Here is a 16,005-nt window from a genome sequence, read left to right as displayed (position 1 = left end):
TTGTGTAATTGTCTGAGAAGGGATATTATGGCTATGTTCAAAAGTAGGGGCGATAGCACTGCCCTTTGTGGTGTACCACGACTGCCGCAGTGTATGGAGAGAGACTGGATGTCGCCTGTTTTAATGATGGCTGTTCTATCTGACAGAAAATTCTTGACGTAGGAGTAAGTATTTTCCCCACAATCCAGGGTGCCAAGATTTGTGCTTCGTGTGTTACGTTATCGAGCGCACCCTCCAAGCCTAAAGCCAGGATCGCTTTGGGTGTGTTGCGACTGGCCACCTCAAATACGTCTCTCTTCAGCTGCAGTACGTCCTGAGCTGAGGGCTGCGGGCGGAACCCGAACATCGAGTGAGGCATTTGGTCCGTCGTTTCGAGAAACCTTTGTAGACGGCTAAAGGAGCCATGAAGACAAAACAAAAGTTTGGTTCATTCAAACGACTGTCTCGTTTGAATCATACTGACATCACATTTATCGTAAACTTCGCTCAAATAAGCTATATAATAAGGAAAAAAGGAAATGGCGATGCGACCCACTCGCTCGTTTCCCTAAACAGAACCTATGATGTCATACCAGCCAGCTCTGCGTTTGGTGGAGGCCGCCAAAAGCAAACGCAAATTAGGCAGAGCTTATAAGCTTGCTGAACGAGCTATTTGCGCTTAATTTAGGGCACATGCTTTTTAAAGCAGTAAAAATGGTGGGACAAACAGTGCACGTTACGAAAGCACACGTAAAAGCAGAGAAGCCGATGCGTAATGCTGTTGGTACCGCGGGTACTATGCTTGGTTTAGCTGCACGGGACTGCGGCGCCTAGTCTCAGACGACACTGGACAATTGAAGCACGCAACGGTGTCTTACGTGACCCAATTTGAAGAGCGAGCAATATGTCTACGAATGGATTATTTTCTACCTGAACAAAAACAAGACAGGTTAAAATACGGTAAAAAACAAACCAGAGGCAGAAAACGGCTTGCCACGGTATGGTGGCGCCATCTAGGTTCACTAACAGTAAACAAGGCTTCCCAATCAGCTGCGGAGGGTCGGTTCTGGTTATGTCTTGCAAACCACGAGAACACACGATTTAGAGGGAAAATCAAAATTTTAACTAAAATTGATTAATGCCTCAGTGAATAAAACATCGTTTGCATCAGGACAAGTGCTGGGGACACTATAAAATACGAAATGTTTCTAATAAAACAAACTTGTATTTTGTCTTCATGGCTCCTTTAAGGACGACGTGTTCCGTGAGCTTTCTGATGCAGGAAGTGAGGGAAATGGGTCGAAGGTTATCCGTGCAAGGTGTTTTGTCTGGTTTTGGAAGGAGACGATTCTCCGCTTCCTCTGCTTCCATTACCCTTCAAAGTTCTCGATTTCTGCCCAACTGGGTTTTTGCCGCAAAGAAAGGAGCAACGACAAAGACGGCAACCTGTATCTTATACGCTGGCAGCGTGCCAAGATTGCACGGCTGGCAGAGCACTGGGCAGGCTCTACCAAGTTTAAGTGACATTGTAACGCAGTACTGTTTGTGGGATCCGTCGACCCCTAGGAACCAGACTCGAGCGTCAAAAAAATTCCCCGCATTTCCCCGAGGGGAAGAATGTGAAAGTGCGAATGCATGAGTTGAATTTGCGCGGTTCGGTAATGTTCGCGAAAGAGAGATCACACACACACACACACACACACACACACACACACACACACACACAACTACAAAGAAAGAAAGATGCATTTATTCACAGACACCTATTTGTGTTGTCGTTGTACTTGATTGCTAGAGCGGATCTCAGCTTTGAAATTTCGTGTCAGTACTCCTTTAAGCGGGTGCATTAGCCCTTCTCACGCCCGATTCCTGGCCAATCCCCCACGTGGGTATGTGATGCGGACATCGCCGGTGGACGCAGGTTCAGGGTCGCTTAAGAAGTGCATTGCACTTAAAAATAATGGCGAGAGGAGCGACCATCGGGGCCTGTTTAATGGAACATCGATGGTAAGGGCGAAAACAAAGAAGCAATGCATGCGCGCGTGAAGCACGAGACATGGAGATGATGATAATGCCAGTCAATTTTGGAACTGACCTAAGTTTGTAAAAGGTGGTTCGCAGACGTGTGGCAGTCGATGGCGATTTTTGGGACTGCTCTTTTATTCGGGCTATCTTTCGTTCCCCTCAAGGTCCGAAAAATCGGTCGGCTACTGTGTTTACTCTATATTGCGGTGCGGCCATTTCCTTGACCAGACAACAGCAACAATTCAACTGCGCTTTCTCGCAGAGTGGTGCACTATGAGGCTTTCGCCTTAATAAAACACGCGATACTGCTGTCGTCGTCGTATAGTACAAAATTTGTTTGACCTGCAGCGCACTTTGCTGGCCTGACACGGAAATACAGGAGACGTATCTTCACAGACTGATGTCCATTACTCTTGCTGGTTTCAGTAAGAGTCGACGCCGTTGCACGATGGCGGCCGTCATGCGTAGCGATGCGCTGTCTCAGGGGAGCGCTTTCCCCCTGTACGCGATTGGCGGCAGCAGAGGGCCTGACAGGGCTAGGTTGTGGGCACTCACGGGGGGCGGTGAAATAAACGGGTAAGGAGGGAACTGGCGCTCGCTTTCACGCATGTGTTAACTTTTGCCACATTAACTCTGAGACTATATCGACCACGTTCACGGCTGCGATTTCGTGTTTTGCATGCGCTGCGTGTTTGAGCGAGGCAGGGACAGCCTCCGACGTACTAGAGCGCCAATACTTCTCACGCGTCCACGCCGTGGTATGCAACTACGCGCCAGACCCGCGGTGTTCCGTAGCTGGCATTTTATGTGGAGCTAATTGCAACTCCTTGGCTCCGGAACTTGGTAACAATGCCTTGCGCCCCAAACTTTGCCTTTTTCTCGCCGACCAATAAACGTGAAAATATTTGGAGAGCACCGTTTATGGTGTTTGGACGAGAAACAAATTGAAGGGTGTTCAGGGCGAAATAGTATGGTGTTACACGAACGGCCTGATCATGGGAGTCCACACCGATGTGCTGATATATTCAGCATGGGCAATTGCAGAGTCGGAAATGTTTTGCATATCAGCTGATCAAGCAAAATAAGCAAGGAATAGACCGAGTATACGGTACACGTTTCCTTACACATATGTGCCTGCTGTTCAAGCTTTTACAGCTGACAGAAGAAAACAATTCGCCAGGCATTATGCTAGCTGCAAAAATGGGAGTATTTTAGCGCTCATTTCGGTACCAGGCCTCAGCATGCATGTACAAGCCAGCATGCAGACTTCAAGAACATTTATTAGAAGTGGGAAGTTTGGAGATTGCATTAATTTTTAGGCTTAGTAAGTTTAATATTAAAACTGAACACCAATTCCACAGCCTTGCAACCCCAACAGAAAACGTGAGGTGTTCAGTACGTTATCACCCTTTCTTTACCAAGAGACGAGGTGGAGGATAATCACCTTGCAACCCTTTCTTTGCATCCATTTTATTCCAAGATGAGCACAATTTCCGGAACTTACAATGCGATGCAGAACGTCAATTGTAGGTGTCAATTGTTTCTCCTCTCCGTTTAGCGTTATGTCACTCATTTAATGGTTCATTACGCAAGTCAATTAAACGCGTTGATATGCCGCGCCCTGCCCCTAAACTAAATGGCACAAAATCACCGATATTTACGAAAAGAATGCGTGCGATCGAACTAAGAAAAAACGTAAAAAAATACCTGTGCTGGAAAAAAGATTGGCGCAGCTCGTATTAGTCGTGCAAGGCTGGAGAAGCAGCAGAACAGGCGGCCCCTCTCACTTCGTCGGAGACCCGGCTGTTGCACCTCACATTTGTTTGCAAACTTGCCGTGGAAAGTTCTCCATGACTGGCAGCCTGACCGGATCGTTTTCGTCAGCAGCATGCGCTAGAACCCGCGGCAACCGGTTTCGCGAACCCGGCGTCTGTGATGCCAACTTCAGGCGCGAACGTATGTGATTTGGTGAGCAGCAGAGCGCACTAGAGCACACGAGAGGTCACGCCACGAACGCTGGGCAGAGTGTTCTCGAGGCACACGCTCACGTGCGTTGGATTTTTTTTTTTTTTGCGAGCTCCTCACGCGGCGAAAGAGCACGCGCAAGCCTGGCTGGCGTCGGGCGCCCCTTACCACGCGCGCTCGGTTTTTTTTTTGTTGGTATTTTAACACGAAAGTGTTTTATTCCGGGATGCACAGATTTCACTGACGTCGTATCCGTCACAGAAATGACGTCAGCACAGCGAAGCAAGAGGCCTGTAACGAGTGCACCCCTGCACAAAAGGTCTTCTTGCGGGGAAGCAACCTTTAGCGCTGAAGAGTACATTCTACTAGGGTTGTTCATCTTCGAGTTTTATATTTTATCACGAAAGTGTTTTATGCCGGGATACACCAAACAGTTTTACTGACGTCATACCCGTCACGGAAATGAAGCCAGTACGCCTTTGCCGAAGCGACCCGCCAGCTGGACGTCGCTCGCCAAGCACGCCCACAAGACAGCCGCCGACCCGCAAATCATGCTGAGCTGCATGTTTCTCTTTCGTGTTTTACGAATTCCTATGACAGAGGAATCAACATAACTTCTTTTTTCTGTGGTAACGCTATACGGTGGAACTGGAAGCTTAAATAGCTCTGCTGTTAATTAACAATTAGCACCGCTGGTGCTCGCTCCCGGATCGTTCGCGTCAAACTCCGTTACGGGACGTGAGGCCAAACCGCGGTGCAGTTCCTTGAGCAGTTGACCTTGAAAAAGCGCGAGAGGCATCCTACGCGAACCAGTAGGGCTGCGTGTGCGTGCCTGGCTTGTGCCACGCGGGAACGGAATGCCGCAACGCACTGAACACCTTCCGTTTTCTGTAGTGGTGCCTTGTGTACGTTAATACTTATTCAGCATGAATGTTATATCGCTTGCCTGAAAGTCGGTCAGGCTTGCCGCCTTTTCGTTCGCATCCAGATTTGTCGATATTCCGACAAGGAACAAACAAGTCAAATCAAACCGAAATAACTAGGCATCTCATTGTGGATGAACAGTGGGCAGGTAATCTATTAGTACCTAGTTCAAGTCAGAATAAGTATCGAGGCCAAGCAGGAAGGAATGAATTGGTTTACTTCTCTTGCAGAGTCGCCTTCTGAAAGCTAGCGGGAGAATAAATTTTTTCTTCGGTCAAAAAAAAAAAATGGTCTCTATAAGATGGTTTAATGGCTGACCGACTACCTGTTCAAGTTCACCAGTCACAAATGAACGCCGGTGCGCGTCCGTCTTGCCCCACCAACCGTAATGTGCCATCAAGAACTATGCCGGACACCTCAGGGGAAGGCCAGTGTGTGTGTGTTGCTCCAACGGAACCTCGAGAGACAGCTACAGTGACCGCTACAGTGAAGCTTGAACATTACTTAGTTGTACTACAACTACTTAGTGGCGTCTTTCCCAATCCTCCTTTCCATTCCCTACCCACAGGGCTTTATAGGCTCCTCTCTGCAATAAAGTCATTCATTCATTCATTCTTCGGTCCGGGCAGGTTACGCAACGGCTGACGTCGCCTCGGCTGTGAGTAGCCGCGCTTGCTCGCGGCTATGACGGCCGGCCGTCTGTTTCCCTCACGATACTTTACGCGTACGAGACGACCGGCGCATTCACGTCTCCATTTCGCGATGTTCCTCCAGAAATACACGGCTCCACTCACGCGCGAGTTTTTCGGGCTCGTACACTTGTGGCTGTTAGAAGTGTTCAGCCCGGCGGCTGATGTTGGCACGAGTGGGGAGCGCGCATGCTTTATTTGGCACAGTTGCTGTTCCGCGCGGAGCAGCTTATTGCCTTCCGCGCGGCAAACGAGTGCGCCTGATTAGACGGAGGCGTACCACGAACGAGCTTCTTGTTTCTCTTTGCTCGGCGCCTTTGTTCGCTGCAGCTGAGGCGAGCGATCACCTTTGTTCAAAGCAGCCCCCTGGGCCACGTCAGGGAGCGCTCCAACGCGCGTGGCGCGGCACGCTGCAGCGGGATCTGCTGCTGGACGAGAGCGGACACTGTGGCCCCCGTGAGGCGGCGGAGGCAGCGTAGGGGACGAAGGGGAGGCACGCAGTCAGAGCCTGTCTCTCTCCGCGAAGGCGTTGCGCCCCACACGTCGCAGCGACAGCTGCCACGTCCTTGCGCTGACAAAGCGCCCTGTTTGCGTGTCCTGTAAATTAAGAGCCACCTTAAGGCTCCAGCCCTCGCGGCCTTTTCTTGTGTGGCTAGGATCCGGGATTTTGGGGCGGGAAAGCCTGCCTACGAACACCAAGCTTATCGCCAGAGCAACGGCGCATTGCCGCTCGAGTCAAAGCGGAAACGCGCCCCGAAAATGAGTGAAAGAGCCAACAACGAAAGCGCACGCGTGTCTCCGCTCGCGTTGGAGCTGTGTGTCTGTGTGAATGTGTGACGTAGTGGGCGTCGTTGGAGAACTAGCGTCCCGGTGGCTTCGCTGCCCAGCGTCAACACGGGGCATGAGTGGCGTCATATTACGCAGTGCTAAGTTAAACGACGTGGTCACAGGCTGCGCCCCGAACCAAAAGCGACCTAAAGGGTAACAAGTCACCGTTAATAATAGCGAAAGCAAAAAGTACAATTCATCCTAGGAAACGTTTTTTGCAATACATAAATTAAAAACAAAAAGAAATGGTTAGAGCCACTGGGAATCGAACCGAGCCTTGTACCCAGAGAGAGAGAGTAAATGTTTATTGAAAAAGGAGAAGAGGTCGGCCTGAGAAATTGATCTTGGGCCTGCTACTTCCCTCTGGGGGGAGGGTACTGGGGACAGAAAGAGAAAGGAATGAATATGGAAGGTATGGGGAATGACAATGAAAGCGACAAATGAACTATGTACAAGCAGTAAACCAATAAACGTCTCACGTACAACGGGGCGCTGAATCAGATGACAACAGTTCACTTTTAAGCACATGACTATCATCCATGAAAAAAAAAAAAAAAAACTTCTCAGACATTATTTCGCAGTCTGTTCAATTTTGTCACAACCTGAGGCGAGAATCCAAAGAGGAGTCACCAAGAAATGTTAGCAGGGCTTTAACGGCTAGGCTTTGGTTCCTGTTGTCAGCCCACGTGCCCAAAATCTTTTGTTCGGACAGAGGGCGAGTGTCCAAGCGTAGTAAAGCTGTCTCAAGGTTCATTCGCTCACTCGAGTACTTTGGACAAGCACTAAGCAAATGTTCGATAGTCTCAGGACAACCGCACAGAAGGCAGTCTTGGCTGTCCTCTCGCCCGATTGTGTGAAGATACTTCCGAGTCAATGCTACTCCAAGACGCAGCCTGTGTAGCAATGTCTCTTGACTTCGACGAAGACGAGGAGCATGACTGACCCAGAACGTCCGCTCTGGATCGAGCTTGTGAAGGCGTTCATGTCGATTCTGCGGGTCCGACGAATGCAAGGCTGCGGCTTGTTTACGCGCTCCGTAGAGTATCGCGTTAGCATCCTGCCTTGTGATGGGTAGAGTTCCATTGTGGTGTGCCTGCTGTGCTTCTGCATCCGCCAACTCATTTCCAGCGATGCCACAGTGACTTGGTATCCACTGAAACACCACCGTGTGGCCCTTTTCATTCAACTCTTTAAACAGGATAGCGACATCAGTGGTCAGCTGATCGTACGCGCCTCTCTTCATTGGGTACCTTAGTACCTGCAGCGCTGGTTTGCAGTCGCAAAAGATAATCCACTGCTGTGGCCTTTCACAAGAAATGGTGCGGAGCGCTTCGCGTAAACCGACCAGTTCTGCTGCGGTAGACGACGTCCTGTAAGCAATCTTGAAACGTTTGGTCAGGTCCTTCCCAGGCATAACCACTGCCGCTGCCGACGAAGACGCCGTGACCGAGCCGTCAACAAAAACATGCGACACCTCTCCGTACATTTCACTGATGTAAAATAGTGAAAGTTGTCTTAGGACCGAAGACGCCATGTGGGATTTTTTACCGATTCCAGGAATCGACAACCGCACCTGTAGATCAGGTACAATCCATAGAGGCACTTCTGATATTTTGGCGACTGCAAATCTGAAGGGAATCAAAGATCGAAGGAGCTGTTATTCCATGTGTCACGCATCATAAATTTCTCGGCGTGACAATTGATAGAGATCTGTCATGGTCAAAACATGTCTCGGCACTAAGAAGGAAATTACAAAGTTTCACCCACGTCCTTCAACATATGGCAGGGAAATCATGGGGCCCATCGGTTTCATCGCTGTTGCGCCTTTACCAGGCGCTCTTTATTGGCTATTTGCAATACAGCGCCCCCATACTGTGTAACCTTCGGCGATCGTCATTACGCGTGCTTCAAAGTGCACAGGCACAAGCCCTACGAATCTGTTTGGGGTTGCCTCGATGCACATCAACACGTGGAACGATCGCAGAAGCGCGAGTCTGCCCAATTCAAGTCTACCTCGCGCAAGAACCTCTTCGTGTGCACCTCCGACATCTGACAAGACATGAGTGCCATCCACTGTCGAGTGTTTTCAGGTACCGGCCGAATTCAAACTACTTGTACCCAGAGCTTTACCTCAAAGCAACGGGCTCGCTGAATCCGCCGTAAAAATTATGAATGCTTCCCTCGAGAAGACGGGTGACGCGTGCCGGGTGCTTTTGGCCCACAGGACAGGCTCATTCACGAGTGGCTACTTTCTGGCCGAGCTCTTCATGTGCACAAGACTCCTTACCATGTTCTGCGCGTAGCATGGTCTCTGCCTCCCGGACAAGCTGAAAGGCATGCGAGGCTGAAAGTAGAAAGCAGCGCTACCTTGATTCCGGACACGGGGTACGCGGCCCTCCGGACTCATAGACCGATGTCTTTTTTTTTTTTATTGCGATAGTATGCCCGTTGGCATAAATACTATGTCACAAGTATAGATTAAGCGATAGTATGCCCGTTGGCATAAATACTATGTCACAAGTTTAGATTAACTCCCGTTTCGCGAAGAAACGCAAGGAGGGGGCGATGACGGGGTCCCCAAATCCACCGATGAAGGTCAGGTGGTTTTCCAGGGTGGAGGCCTGGGCCTCGAAGGTGTCTTGTTCTGGCCGCTTCAAATGAAGGGCATGTCCACTGAAAATGTTCAGTGTCCGCATCTTCGACAGGAGCCGAGCAAAAGGGGCAGTTCTGTGCGGACGGGGCATGGTAGCGTAGTGGCCACTCACTCCGGGGTAACAGCGGGAGAGAGGGCTACAACAACACGAAGTCTTCGCAGCAAGACCTCCTCCCAGCAAGCGAGCCTGCTGGGAATGTCCGTTCCACACGGTGGAATTAGAGCTCGTGTGGCGCGACGAAGATCTTCTTCCGCAATGTGAGCGGGGAGAGTATGTCGCCGGACCCACGAGAGCCGCAGAGGCCAGGAGTACGTGAATATACCTCGAGATAGCTGAGTTATTATTTACTCGACGTAAATCACGTATGGCCGCCGTGGAGTCTGTATAAATTTGTAAAGTAGTACCTCCAAGGGCTTGATGAAGAGCAGGAGTTAGTGCTTGCAAGCCGCCCCGGATGGCCGTAAGTTCGGCAGGGTGCGGCGTGTTTCGTAGACGCTGGACCGTGGGCCGGCAGAAATTGGGCACTCATTCTGAGGAGCCGAGGTCGTGCTGGGTTGACACGGACACGCAACATGACTCGTCTAGTTGTGGTGTCTCAGCGTATACCGACGATGCACCGCTAGAGATAGTCGTGCAGAACCCGCAGGGTAGCACACCAAGAGCGGCCGCTGCATCGCGTTTTCCCCCTGGACACGTTATTCGTATTAGAAAGGGAAAAGGGGGCCGCCTCTTTCCAGGCAGCTCATGGTGGCGTTCATGAGGAAGAGGCTCCTCTGGTCTTCAGCTGAGTTGCGGTGGTGGGCTCTAAAGGTTTTAAAGACGATAGTCTTTCTTGGGCTACTTAAACCCAGAAATTTTGGTCTGTCTGTCTGTCTGTCTTTCTGTCTGTCTGTCTGTCTGTCTGTCCGTGGCTCTATTCAACCAACCGGCCGAAGTGAAACGAAGTCTGCGCAAAATACAGCCAAATCAAAACGTCCGGTTTATATGTTCATACTTGTCAACATTGTTGAACAAGAATACGACATTAGGCAAATATAAGACAGCAAATTATTACACAAGAGATATTTACAGTGTTCCTTTATAAAAAAATTCATAGGTGCTTGATTTTTTCGAAATGAAACTCTACATCCACTGCAGAAAAAAAAATCACACTGTCGCCTGCTGTCGCCCGCACCACTATAGCTTCTGGTGGCATTTTAAGAAATCAAGCGGCAACAGTTACGAAAGGTTCCACTAGATAGGTGCCACGTTCTGCTTGGAACGCACGTGGACTTGGGCAACGCGGTTCTATAAACGTTGAACTAGGGCGTCTCGATTCACGCGCGTCTCCGCCGTACAGCGGCGCAGGCATCGAGGCACCCGGCCTGTAGCAGTGGAACGCGGTAAATTTAAAGGGACACTGAAGTGATATGTAAACATTGCGGGATTACTTGCGCAAATTGTAGTCCGGAGTACCCAGGCCATGTTACGACCACTCTGGGCGCGTTTACGCGATTTTATTTAGTAGAAAAATTAATTCGAAAATGCTGTCCTCCTCTCTTTACGCTCGCCCATTTTCTGCGGCGTTTTCGTGTGACGTCGCGAGGAGCCGAGCTCGCATTTGGCTGCGCTACTGCACGGCTCCCCGGCCTTCAGACAGTCAGTCGGCCCAGCGTTTCGTCCGCCGGCCGCCGACGGGTCCTCGCAATTCGTTCGCTCAGTTGAAACGAAGCCAGGACATGTTTGTCAATGGAAGAATGGGCCTTTCTTTACTTGGTTAGTTTGTACACTGTATCTAGCTCCAAGTCATGGTCGCTTCACACAAGCGCTGCACAAGCGCACATGCGACGCTTCGCTGACTGGTACGCCAGTAGGAAAATATAAGGCCTCTTGAAGGCGGGAGAAGAGTCAGCGAAGTCAATATAGGTACTAAGGAAAAAAAGTCAACTGATACTTTTACCGTACAGCGTAAACCTAGGGTGTGGGAAGCACTTTTTTGCGCTGGGCGTACAAGCACAGCGGTCAGCAGCACGACTACGCTTCTGCGAACGCTTTTCCGTCTACGAAATGCAATTCCTAGACGTGAGCTATTGTGGAAACTCGGGGGACGCTTACTGCACGAGCGCAATACAACAAATAGTCACCTAAGCTGCTTGAAATGCCAAAACTAAATAAAAGTGTAAACTTGTACAATATATACCTTATATTACCACGGTCGTGGGAGCCCGCCGAGTGGTCTGGGGCGCTAGGTATGTTGCCGCAAGTGTTTTGCAAGTTACGAGTTCGAGTCCCCGCGGGTACGTGCTTTTTTTTTTTGTAAGTTAACTTTTTCGTTTTCTACCGATGTTTTCTACATAAGTTCAGCTTTTTTTGGGCCGCAACATTCATGGCTCCACGAACTAATTCAAAGAACGCGCGCAGGTTGGCACTGGCGCGCTAGCGAGTTCTCGTTGGCGTGCTGTTGCCATAAGCACCGACTGCTTGCGGGCAGTGGGCACAGGCCAGAATGAACAGACCCTTGGCCTGGTGCGAACACGCTTTTTACGGTACAGGCATGAGTGAGGCTAGCTCCAAATATGGGGGAAAAGCGCATGACATTTGGGCGTCTGCGGGTACGCGGAGGGCGTCCATGCACTGCGTAGGTTTCGGCTAGTGAATGCTACGATTCCAAGCCGTCCTGGGAGGCTTATCTTTATGCATTTTTACAGCTGACAACATGGCAGAAGCGCGGTACGATGATTACTGAGTTATTGAGAATGCCCATCCAACAACGCCACCGGTTGTGTTTTACAGAACCGAAACCGAAACCGAAACTTGTTTGGTTGCTCACCTTGGGCATCGTCCAATCACGTACGGTGCCCGCTCCTCCCAACGTCACAGCCTTAGTTGGTGCGGCCGCCGCAAACCGCGCATGGTAGTTTTTCTTCTTTCGCGCTTTGTAAAATAATTACCGATTTGTCAACCGGATAAACGATGAAAAGTGTGCTAATTTGAGCCAGTCTACGCAGTGCAAGCAAAAACGGGAGCTTGACAAATTCACTTCAGTGTCCCTTTAAATTGACTTGAGCAAACCTTTAGCGTATTTACCTTGGGAGGAGGGCCACGCAAAAGGAATAAATTGAGATGTGAGCAGCAAAGGGTGGCATTTACTTGGCAAATGTCGACAAAGGCTATCGTCTTTTGTCGACATTTGCAACGAGAGAAGAAGATGCGCGGGCATTTTTCTGTGTCCCGCAGGACGTGATCCTGCGCTGCCGCAGAGTGTGCACAGAGCCTGTGGAGGTGAGGTGAGCAGCGTGTTTGTCTGCGCTCGTCTGCGGGGAGGTACCGGCAGAAATCATTTATCGTGATTCGTGTAAACAGCTCTTGAGGGTAAAAGTGTTGTGGACTTAGTCGGGCGTCAGGTGAAACGCTTCTGCGGGCGCCCAAGTCCAAAACTCGAATCCGCCCACCGGAGAAAAGGACGTGGGACCATCGGCGGGACTGGCACGTTCGGGGCGTGCGAAGAGTACAGAGAGTTCTAGCAGTCCGCCTGCTCCGTGTTGTACCGGCGTACCGTGTTGGCCGGACCCCTGTGGGCACTTGCGCATTCGTCGCGGTCGGGTGAATTAGTTTCGCGGGCCGGCCCTCGCCATGCCCGCGCATTTGTCACGGTGGGGTGCCGCCCCTCGTCCTTCCCGCGCGCGCAGGCGCAGTCGGGTCTCGGTTACACGGTACGCCGTTACAACGCGGAGCACGCACAGTGCTAGAACTCTCCATTAAAGCACAGTTGCCCCACGCCTCACGCCATGCATTCGACGCCACGCCTGTTGCGTCGAAGCAGCATTACTTACAACAGAAATCACTTCGAACGTCGTGGCATCTGCCGCTGTCCCATGAACAGAAAAGGAAAGTAGCCGATTGCGCAGTGATTATAATGCTTGTCTAACCTTTTGCTTGACAATCTTAGATAGAAAATTACAACAGTGCCCTCGTTTTGCGGGGCGCAGTAGTTGATTGAAGGTCTGAGAGTTGGCGTTCACTTACATTTAGACCGTCCCTACGCTCGCTCCCTTCCCTTCGTTTTGTTTTTTTAGCTGGGCCAGGGGGGCTCTTCAGATTCACTGCTTTCAGTTGTTACGGGAACACAAGCGAACGCTTCGTGGGCTGCCCAGCTTATCAAAGCAGCTAGGCGAGAATACATAGCTCCCCCTGCACTAACCGCCACTACAAGTCACAGCTGCATCGCTGATTGATTTGCTAATAACCCTCACAGCAGTGTCGAACTACTACTAAGGTGCGGCGCTGTCGTTGCTGCTGCAGAAAACAGCGTTTCTTAGGCAGAGGGCACTTGTTCTTCCCATTAATAATTTCCCCGCCCTATAGCGGAAAACAAAATGAGTGCAACAAGACAAAACTGTCGTGAGCAAAGTTATTGGAAGAAGCAGACAGTCCGACGCTCCCAAGAAAGAAGATAGAAAACTGCTTGTCTGCCAGGCGTCGAGCGGGATCTCGCCAACACTCTTCCCAACATAGCGCCCCTCCCGCTGTAAGCGTACGGGGACACTGCGCACACGCATTGTTCATCCAGGGGCGAATGCAGTTTTCTTCAGAGTCACTGTGTTCAGAGGCGAGTTTGCATTTGGCTGGCATAGAATGCAAGACTCGGGCAGCTACCGCTTTGCTCGTCTGGAGAAACGTGCACACATTGGTGAACCTCGGTAGGGCAATTATGCAGATAAGGTGCCCTGAGCAAAGCACCTGCGTTCCTGGAGCTCGTTTTCACGGTGGGCCAGATCGTCACCCTTGGCAAACAGCACGAGGATTGCAAGATGGGCTAGTTGGAAAAACCTTCTTGGATGAAACTAGCACGAACTTAAACAAAGACGAAGGAAGTGCAACACAAGGACAGCCGCTGGTCAAGCAATTAACCCAGCAGCGTTGAAAAAAAAAGGAAACCCAGTGGCTGTCGTTGTGTTGCATTTCCTTCGTCTTTGTTTAAGTTCGCTCTGGTTTCATCCACGAATTGGTAAACAGGCCGGACTGGTGGCCCAAGTATGCTCTCTTCGGCGTCCTGCTGAGTTACGAACACTCGCAGGCAGCGCTCTTTTGTGTCCGCCTAACGGAACACTTCAAAATAACTCATCGCACGTCGGCCTGCATTGTGCGAAGCTTTGAATGCAATTTTGCGTGCTCGCAAATTATCTCTGGCTGCCAGAAACGTGATGCATCACATAGCCAAGGACGACGCAGGTTTTCTTCAATGAACAAAAGCTTATTGGAGCGAACTTATGCTCCACAAAAATTCAAGGAAAAAAATACAAGCGGCGTAGAAGCAGTCAATGAAACGACGTGCGCAGACTGGCGTCGGAGTATCGAATGCCGCACTTGCCCGGCGGCGTTTATCTTTCGAGAACACTCGAATCGCATCTAGAGCATTGGCGTTCATAAACGAATATTTTATTCTAGTGACGACAGGCAATACAATTTTCTTATCAAATTAGATGGCCCGCGCTGAATACAAAAGACAGAAACGTGCGCTTCACTTTTATATAAAAAACAGCTGGGCGCGGCCGATGGCAGAAAAACAGACAAAAATGGTAGCATCTCCACTCTGTTGGTGATGGCGAGGGTGTGGATTACGGGGACTTGAAACGACATCCAAGTTGCCCCCCGAGTGACATCCGACTTGCGCCCCGACCGTCATTCGATTTGAGGCGTGAGTTGCACATTGATTATTCCCTAAATGAAACGGCAACTCACGGCTCAAATCGAACTTCGCTTGATTTTCGCTTGATGGTGGTGAGCGCACGAATGGGCGCGGACGGACATTGGGAGGTCCTCATGTACTCCGCACCGTTACAAGCGAGGGAGTAAGCCGTTTTACTCTCGGGTACTAACTCACAGTCGTAGCCCAAAGGGAAAGACGACTGACACTAACTCTGTCTGGTCTACCAGTCACAGGCTGGAATCCTGCCGGTGCCTGTGTGGTTTTTTGCGATTGTAAATGCTATGCGCACGGACGCAGATGGACATCGTGCGGTCCTAGGGTACTCCGCACCTATGTATACGCCTCGTGGCAATATAGTGCATAGGCGCAACAAAATTACGGTTACCAGCTGTGTTCTCTGCACGGTTGCGTTTCATTTGCCGGGCAATTTCCTTTACTCGTTTTCAGGGCCATGTTTGCAGCGGATTAAGCAGCGCGTCGTCTCCCAGTTGTGCTGCTCAGCCGCTCATGCAGCGCTCGGGGCAGGCGGCGGCGGCGGCGGCAGCGAGACACGTTACAAGTCCCCCACGCGTGCATGCGCGCGCCAGAAGGGAACAATAGCCCAGAACAAACACCTCGTGAAAGTAGGGAGAAAATGCGTTGTCACGTTTTGTATAGTGGCGGTGGTGGTGAAAAATGCGACCCCGCCAGGTGTTTCAAGGCGGCCGTGCCTCGTCCCAGGCTCCTGGCCGTCACTTGCGGCAGGCCGAAGATAGTTTACTCCCGTTTTTCTGTAGTGCTATCTCCTGCGCCCTCGTCGATCTCTGCTTCGTGCTTACGGCTCTTGGTGCGGGTACGTCTTACGGCAGGTATTGTTGGCAATGCTTAACTCAATTAGCAACGTTTGCCTCCGCGGTTTATGTGAGGGATTAATACGGCTGCGAGGGTAATTGTCAACCTGGCTGCAAAGTGCCAACTGTTCTTCGTATAGCGCTGCGGGCGTGGCGGCGGAAGCCTTCTGTGCGCGACAGCGGCCTCAGTGGGCCCGTGACAGGCGTGCACAACTGAGCGGGAAGAGATAATGGAGGCCTGCAGCGTTAAAACGAGCCCGACGAAAGGAGCTGTGGGCCATTGAAATAGCGAGAGCTTCTTCGCCCAAGGTCGCACCACGCGCCGGAATTTCAAAGACAAGCTGTGAAAAGATCACGAATGACGTGGTCGGGAGAGTGCCGAGTCTTAGAAGGCACAGCAGCAGACAGAGGCCAAGTTTCGC

At 50.7% G+C, this 16,005-nt stretch overlaps 1 protein-coding gene across 6 annotated transcripts in view; it reads left to right on the top strand.

The window, feature by feature from the left end:
* Nucleotides 1-16,005, top strand: part of LOC144159709 (uncharacterized) — a 138,414-nt gene that overhangs the window by 23,364 nt on the left and 99,045 nt on the right. The window contains exon 1 of one of the 6 annotated variants that reach the window (XM_077691382.1): nt 15,414-15,601. The exons of 4 other annotated variants lie outside the window; for them this stretch is intronic. In XM_077691382.1, coding sequence (XP_077547508.1) covers nt 15,429-15,601 — 173 coding nt within the window. In that variant the 5' untranslated portion in view covers nt 15,414-15,428. Of the gene's footprint in view, nt 1-15,413; nt 15,602-16,005 lie in introns of those variants that run through there. One more of the 6 variants, XM_077691385.1, reaches the window with a different exon arrangement.

This window comes from Haemaphysalis longicornis, unplaced genomic scaffold, assembly GCF_048455015.1.
Source record: "Haemaphysalis longicornis isolate Haplotype H1 unplaced genomic scaffold, Haemaphysalis longicornis Haplotype H1 scaffold_10, whole genome shotgun sequence".
Lineage (NCBI taxonomy): Eukaryota > Metazoa > Arthropoda > Arachnida > Ixodida > Ixodidae > Haemaphysalis > Haemaphysalis longicornis.
This window is presented reverse-complemented; position numbering and strand designations above follow the sequence as displayed.